At 34.5% G+C, this 8,157-nt stretch overlaps 2 protein-coding genes across 6 annotated transcripts in view; both read right to left on the bottom strand.

The window, feature by feature from the left end:
* LOC116844194 overlaps positions 1-458 on the bottom strand; it is a 137,478-nt gene extending 137,020 nt beyond the window's left edge. For all 4 annotated transcript variants that reach the window (XR_004377990.1, XR_004377989.1, XM_032815409.1 and 1 more), the window contains exon 1: positions 225-458. Coding sequence is in view for 2 of the 4 variants with exons in the window: in XM_032815409.1 (XP_032671300.1) it covers positions 225-395 (171 nt within the window). In the remaining 2 variants the exon portion in view is untranslated. The remainder of the gene's footprint in view (positions 1-224) is intronic.
* Positions 459-1,008: 550 nt separating this feature from the next.
* Positions 1,009-8,157, bottom strand: part of LOC116844254 (hyccin) — an 8,224-nt gene continuing 1,075 nt past the window's right edge. The window contains exons 2-9 of one of the 2 annotated variants that reach the window (XM_032815530.1): positions 7,745-7,879; positions 7,272-7,397; positions 6,790-7,007; positions 6,577-6,723; positions 6,260-6,390; positions 6,022-6,138; positions 4,601-5,131; positions 1,009-3,619 (exon numbers count right to left, since the gene is read on the bottom strand). In XM_032815530.1, coding sequence (XP_032671421.1) covers positions 3,087-3,619; positions 4,601-5,131; positions 6,022-6,138; positions 6,260-6,390; positions 6,577-6,723; positions 6,790-7,007; positions 7,272-7,397; positions 7,745-7,879 — 1,938 coding nt within the window. In that variant the 3' untranslated portion in view covers positions 1,009-3,086. The remainder of the gene's footprint in view (positions 3,620-4,600; positions 5,132-6,021; positions 6,139-6,259; positions 6,391-6,576; positions 6,724-6,789; positions 7,008-7,271; positions 7,398-7,744; positions 7,880-8,157) is intronic. The other variant, XM_032815529.1, reaches the window with a different exon arrangement.

The raw sequence follows: 8,157 nt of genomic DNA, 5'->3' as shown, positions 1-8,157 counted from the left end.
CTCTCTCTCTCTCTCTCTCTCTCTCTCTCTCTCTCTCTCTCTCTCGCTTTCTCTCTGATTGTCATCGCATTTCTAATTCCCGTTCAATAAATCCGACGATCGTCCGATTCTATTGCTACTTGAGCGAGTCGATGTTATTAGCAAATGTAAGAGACGTCGGCGCGACACGTCGCGACAAGCACCGGCCGCATATTACCGCGAATAGAAACGAGAAGATTACTTACAAGTGACGTCTTCACGATACGCCCCGGCGATCGCACATCACTATTCTCGACACTCCCGAGACTTATTAACGCGCGAGATGCACTTTTGATGGATAAAAGACGCGAGAAACGCGAAGCGATGCGGATCGATGTATGTCCATGGTTGCTGCTTGGCGCGAAAAGATCGAGCATTTCGCGCGATTCATTACCAACGTCTAGATTGAATAATCACGATGACAATCTCGTAGTGCGAAACGAACGCGATTGGTCTAGAGAGGTTAGTAACTCGAGTAAGTGGTTAAAGCGTCCGCCATACAGATCGTGTCGTTGTAGACGCGCGACCTCGTTTGCATCACTGGCGCGTTTATTGCTAAAATATATAGAGTTTATTGCTAAAATATATATAGTTACATAAAAAATGACAATTTTTCAATTTTATCCTCCAGGTGTTTTTATACCAAAAAATTATTTCTATAAAAAACGACAAGAAGTTTTAAAGACAGAATTTTCTACTTATTTGTTGGCGAACGTTGTACATTCATTTATTCGCCTTCTAGAAATCAAACCCGATAGAATGTTTTCTGCTTTAAGGCAGAAAAACACAATGAAAAAAGGTTGTATCGGAATCTACGTATATGCAAATTAAAGGGGAAAGTTCATTCTTTCAAATGTTAGTTCTATATGATTTTTTTATATTTTCGCGGCAACAAGGATTGAAAATAAACGAATTAACTACATAATATACGAAATATCGATGTATATGACGTGTGATATATAAAAATTGTTTTAAAAAAGATCATATAAATAGAATAACATTTATTTTTATTACTGTTATTATCATTGCTTTTTCCAATAACTTCAGTGTATTTTTACATTTCATGTTACACTTCAATTAATACAATATAGGCCATAGGGTAATTCAATTAATAACTGACCCTTGAACGAGCATCGATTCTGCTTCGCTTCACCATCACATATGATATATTATTTCATAGTTTGGAACACTTATTCGACCTATGTTAACAAATGCAATTGTCGATATATTATGATCCTCTTACATTTGAATCAAATTCTTTCGTCCCTTCTTCTATACATTGTTCTTTTTATAATATTTACACATATTAATAGATCAGAGAGTACAATTCTACACTGAATGGACACAGAGTAGCGGAAACTTACACAAGACGCCACAAAATCTTTTGACACGATTATAGAAAATATAAATTTCTTTTCAATAAAACATTACAAAGAGACTTAATTATAATATTTCTCTTCTAGACACTTGCCAATTTTGAATCATTTTATTTTGATAAAAAGATACGCATAAACGTAGAGCTTTTATCTCCTATATGACGAATATTAATTTTTACGGCGTATCACAAAGTTTTGTATTCACATAATAAAATTTTTATTACTCGTAATAAAATAACAAGTTTTATTACAGTGAATACAAAACTCCGTAATGCCGCAACCTTCACTTGTTATTGTTTTTTATCAAGGCTACATCACTAGTTCAGTATTAAGTTCATGAAAGTTTAGAAAGTTGCATGTATATCGATCTCACGAAGACAGGCCTCGTGAGATCGATGCACAGAACTACGTGGTCTAACTTTTTAGACGAGTTTAAACGCAAATCCGTAGTGAAACACGAAGGAAAGTTGAGTACATCAAGCAACGTGTCTCCATTAAACAATTCCCGCTTCTGCATGCCCAAATGGCGTAACTTCCCGACCAGTTGACTGTTTTCAACGTGAGTCAACTTTCACGTGAAAATAAAGTCTCTTCGAGCTCGAGTCTCGTAATTATTTCCAACAATTACATATATATTTATATCAATATAACTATTTGCAAAACAGATTACTCTCGTCATGAATCGTCAATATCATATCGGAACAATTATGATAGAAAGTGTAATAGCAGTTTCTATCATTCAACCCAGACATGCCTGACACTTTCATCGTAGCGCATTCTCATCCTGTTTACAATTAAGTGACAATCCTGTGTACAATTAAGTGACTCTACTTTAAATGTCTCGACTTTTAATCCCTACCTTTTGTTTTGCGCTGCTCTCTCGGCAGCCATAACGTATATCTTTGGGCGCAACTTTATTTACACACATACATACACACACTCGAGATGAGAAAGAAAAATGCTTCAAGTATCCCGAGGCACATCTGGGTTTAAACACATACGTATATATCAATACGTGTATTGCAATGTAATAATCTTTTTATGTAATTGTTCTTTTTCTTTCCATCATTATAATGATCTACACAATCTCTAAAAGTGAAACTTGATAACTTGTGGACCAAGACATTACACAATGTCAAATATACATACATACATACATATATATATATATATATATATATATATATATATATACATATACATACATATACATATATATATATGTATTGGCGTGTACTTATAAAATATATATCGAATAAATTATAGATTAAATTACAAAAATTACTCAATACACACATATCCCAATATGCACAAGTCACTTAACAAAACAACCGCGCACCACTTTCAGTTCATTGTTCCCGCTCCCGTTTTTCTTTTTGTTTTTTTTTCTTTTTTTCTCAAAACACTATGGAGATCAATAAAGTAATGGACTGACTGAGAAAACGGCTACGTGTAGTAAAATAGAAATATATACGACTCTTACCCAAAGTATTGCATTACAGTGGTATAATAGACAAATTACTCCGTTGGTGCGTGATCTTAAACGATTCTACGAAAAAAGTACAACATGTACACGTTAAACACGGATTTGACAAGGTCTAGATGGAAGAGAGAATGGCTTATCTGTTTAATTTGTGTTTCAGCCCATTACTGTTGGTAACGTTTCTGCTGTCGGATAGACGTCTGTCCTCGTTAAACCGAGCTAACTTGAATCGAAGCACCCATAGACTCCGTCTCATTATGCGCTCTCAGATTCATGGAGTTTTCGATATTACCACCGTCGTTAACATCACCGCCTAACGACCCCAGTCTCTCGTTGTCTATCAACGCAACGTTCGGATCTATTATGATCGCGTTGTTCTCCACACTGTTATTCTTCTTTCGGATCGCGCATCCGTTGACATTTCCGTCGACGTCCGTCTGGTCATTGTTCAGCATCGACAGGCTGCCCTTGATGTTCTCCCTCGACGTCGTTTGAGAGCCGAGCTTCTTCTCCTTCTCGGACGTCACGTGAGCGTTCTTCGTTACCTTGCTCTCTTTCTCTTTAGGTTTCTTGCCGAGTACTGGGAAATTGGTAATCTTCGAAGCAGTCTTTTGATCCTTTGATTGTCTCATGGAACCAACGCGATTCGGCTCCGTTGATTCTTGTTCCTCCGTGATCGATACCAGGTTACTTTTACCTTCTCCAGTGGTTTCATCTTTTACAACTTGTATTGGTATGTCATCTGAAGGCAAACGAAAGTTTCTTATACAATATTGTCCTCCGCAGAGAAGGAAGCTTTTTACCGTCAAATTGGACTTGGCAATAATAAAAGCGATATTAAAACTTGATAAGCATCTCAGATAGAGGCAAGGAGAAACATACATATCGATACATTCTATACAATGATTCGTTTAAATTACGCGTGTGATATGCTATATAGAGATAATTTGTTTCACAATCTATGTATTGATAAGATATATAAAGGGGATCAAATTAAATATTTAAATAGCTAATTAATTACACATTCCATATATGGCAATATAGAGAGAAATATATCTTAGTTCTCAGTGAAAATATTTGATCACAATATTAATATTATTAATATTACCGGCGTGTTTATTTTCTATTGATCGCGAATATTTTTATCTATAATTACATTGTAGATATATTGCATTTAATAGGAGCGGGCTCTCCTCAGCCATTTGATAAACACATAGAACATAAACAACATTATATAAATAATACTAAACATATCTCTGATAGAATAATACAAGTGCAAAAAGAAAAGTGTAATACAACGAAAGAAAAGGAAGACTGCAAGTAAAGATAACATTCAAACGAGGATAGCAAAAAAGAAATACAAAAGGAGATACACAATTAGTGGGAAAGAAATATCAAATACATTTTCTAGTCAAGCAATGTACTTGAAACTTTTTGGTGCGGGTAGATAAATGTGCCGTGTCGACATGCATATTTTCCCGGTCATGCACGTTTCTGTTTAGACTCTGTTTTTTATGCGTATGTCTGGTTATAGCTGGGATTGGTGTTTCTGAAAGGAATACATCCACGATCACATGAATCACTTATATATCATAATATGTATATATATATATATATATGTGTACATATTTTAACTGACTTTGCGTGTGTGCTAGTGTACACCGAATGAAAACATAATATTGTAAGTTTGATGAAGAATTGTAGCGTGATGAGAGAGATTTACGCCATCCTACAGTGTAACTGAAGTGACAATACCATATGTTTGATGACAGCGCGGCAGTAGCGCAATAACCGATCGATCTATTGCCTTCCGTATACAAATTTTCCACCGACTCTCGAATGATCTCCCCCAGCGCCTGCTCCTCTAATACGCTATACAGATGCGCGTTAGCGGCCAATCTATCGTCGCCAAAGGTAGAATCGCACTTTATGCTACTCTCTTTTCTAGCTTTCTGACTCGCGTCGTCCTTATTCTCGTGAGTTGCTTTCTTTGACTGCTGATCTTTGCTCCTTTTAGGAGAGGACTTTATCGGCGAGCTATGACTGCTGCATACACTCCCACGTCTGGAGCCTTCCAGTGAGGAGGAAGAATGCGCCTTCCCTACGCCCGTGTCCTTCTTATCAACGGAGCTTGGAAGCGCGTGCTTCCAATGCCATGGCCGACGTTTGCTGCTCCCAGACACTGTCGGTTGCTGTTGCTTCTCGACTTGACAATTGCTCAATTCGACCGCAAATAACTTCTCATCCAGATCGTCTAATGACACAGGCGCGCAATCCATATTTGTTGGATTTTTTGTTTATAACTTTAACTTATTATATACGTATGTTAAGATCTCATACACTTCGTAATGTATGAATTCGTGGATCAATATTTTGTATGTGTCTATAATGTAAACGTATGTAAACGTATAATACGATTTGCGACTTATCAGTAGGGGGATCACACAATACAAACGTGAGAAAATGTAAATAGTACATTGTCCATGGTTCTCACAGAGATGTGGGCAATTATTGTATCAATATTTGCTTATCAACGAACAACTATTCACTCATGGGGAAAAAAGAAACGTTTTTAATTCAGCAATAATCTCATAAAACTTAGAGGGATACCACATGCAAGCTTGGGCCTAAAGATACTTGACACATTCATGTCCATGCATATCCGCTTGTGTATTAGTTATGCCTGTTGTATATATTAGGATTGTGTAAGGTAGCTAATATTCAAACACATCATTAAGATCTCATTTATGCGTGTTAGCTAATTTTAATGGAACGTAGCTGTGATGTTATTACTGTTAGTGATTAGCACCTTTATTGGTCACCAAAGATATTCGCCAATGTACAAAATTTGCGTAAAATACATTAATAATTTCAGTTGTACAAGTAAATTTTGAGCATAGTCAAAGAAACTAGACAAACTTTTTGAAAAATACCAAAGGAAGATTTAATAAGAATGAGTAGGTTAGACATTTTTTATCTTATATATTTACAAATAATTTTAAATTAGTTATTTGATGCATGTAATATTAAAGTGATGTACTTTTAAAATTTAATACATTCCTTTGTTATCGTTAAATTTATCTAGACGTCGTAGACACCAGATTAACATTTTATAGTAAAGATATACAAAATATATGAACATACCTGGTAATTTCTTAGTACGGAAAGAAGCATTTGTGATCATAGACTTTGAAACGGTTGGTGTAGTAGTTGCTGGGGACAGTGCAACGCTAATTCCAATTGGTCCATCACTTCCTTGACCTGAGAAAAATATTAAAATAGACTGTAAAATATCTATTTTTACATGTAGCAAAGTCTGGTATAGATTTCTCTAACACTTGAACAGATAACACACAATATGTCGTGTCATTAAGGTAATTACCTGGTGCTCCAGAACTGGCAGAATTGCGTATTGCGTTAGTAACTAACATTACACTTGGATATGCTTCATAACATGCTCTATTATGAATATCTTCTATGGCTTGATTTGCCACGTACCAGCATTCGTTATACCTGCAAACAATAATATCCCATTGTGCAATATATTTCTTTGTAAAAGCGCAACGATCTAATAAATTAGTTAATGTTAAATTTCATCAAAGTAAAAGATTATTTAAGATATGTAGTAAAATGTTCTGTTAGACTAGAAACTAAAAGGTTTCATCAAATTTGTGATAATGCAAAATGCATGCTACATACATGGCAAAATATACAGCATGTGAGAATTCCAAGAGAAACTGACTGGACACTGGTATGCGTGGCAAAAGTCTTGGAACAAAACTAGACTCACTGCCGTATGAAGAACGCTGATGATGTCCTGGTTTCATAAATCCTTGAGTGACAAGTCTGCAGAAACAGAATTGTGCGGATCAAGATTGGATACATGTAACTAATAATCATGCTCAAACTTACTTTGTTGCAACTTTACACAACTGTTCCATAGCAAATTTATTTATATAACCGAGTTGCTGATTGTAGATGAAAAGCAGAGCTGTCATTACTTTCAATCGATTTTGTGCATTTAATGTCTCAACTTGCTGCAATGGACCCCAGCTCACAAGTTTCGTATTGCACTCTTCGAAACGTCGCACCGCGCTTACTGTTAACGATGCTGGTGCTAAAGTCTCAGGCTGTTTAAAAGAAATATTGCTATGAAATCATAGATAATTAATCCAAGAACTTGTATATAAAGTGCATAGTTTATAAAATTAAGAAATTCTCAACAAGACTGCTGTTCCTATCTTTGAGAAAAAGTTGATTTAAATTATGCAAAAATGATGATTTAAATTACGCAAAAATTTCTGTTGTAATTTCTCTTTTCTAAAAACCAATTTCTGATTTCTATTTTTTTTTTCTAGACTTTATGTACCAAATATAAATATGTGTCAACATACCTGATGGAATATGGATAACATAGCAAGAGATGGTAATCTAAATGAGATTGCTTTTTGTTGACCTGATTTATCCACCACTTCTAAATTGTACAATCCAATCAATAAGGTTTCAAGAGAACGACAACTCTGTTGGAAATTAAATATTATTAATAGATATGATGTTAAACTACTACTATTTATTGCATCTAGAAAGTTATTTTTATAAAAATTATAATAAAATAAAAAAATCAATTGATCTGATCAGGTAACTCCTTCACTCTTCACTGTACTACAGCCAAGTAATACAAGGTATTAGAATCATTTGTCCTATAAATTACATGTCTTTCATATTATGTAACTTCTCATAAGCATCAATTATATATCATGATAGTATAAAGAATGATAGGTAAATAACATGGTTTATAAGCAAGCTGATAACATGTTATTATTAATGATATACTTCTATTTTTTATTTAATAAAGGCATGATCTCACCTTAATATCACCATGTGCGGCAGAATTTAGATAAATATATATCAGCGTTGGTAGAAATTGCAGAGTGAACCTTTGTAGTTCTATTTCCCGTGATCGGTAAAAATTATATAATTGATTACATACTGTGTCCATCAACTGTAACAATAATTCAAGATTTAAAGAACACAGTCACTATTGGCTCAGAATGAAAATATTTTGCAACGCAACAACACAATATTTATTTTAAATGTCTCAAACTGTCAAAGTTATAAAATTCTATTTTTAAATAATAATGAATTGCATAAACATCAAGTTATTTATATGTTATTTGCATACAACATACATATATAATTTCAATGATTGTAAAACCTGATCTATATGTGTTTTGCTTTTTTTGTCCTCTTTAACTTGCTAAAGGCTTAAGGTTTAAGTTA

This window comes from Odontomachus brunneus, unplaced genomic scaffold, assembly GCF_010583005.1.
Source record: "Odontomachus brunneus isolate Ranch 3 - 2012 unplaced genomic scaffold, Obru_v1 Obru_scaffold_040, whole genome shotgun sequence".
Lineage (NCBI taxonomy): Eukaryota > Metazoa > Arthropoda > Insecta > Hymenoptera > Formicidae > Odontomachus > Odontomachus brunneus.
This window is presented reverse-complemented; position numbering and strand designations above follow the sequence as displayed.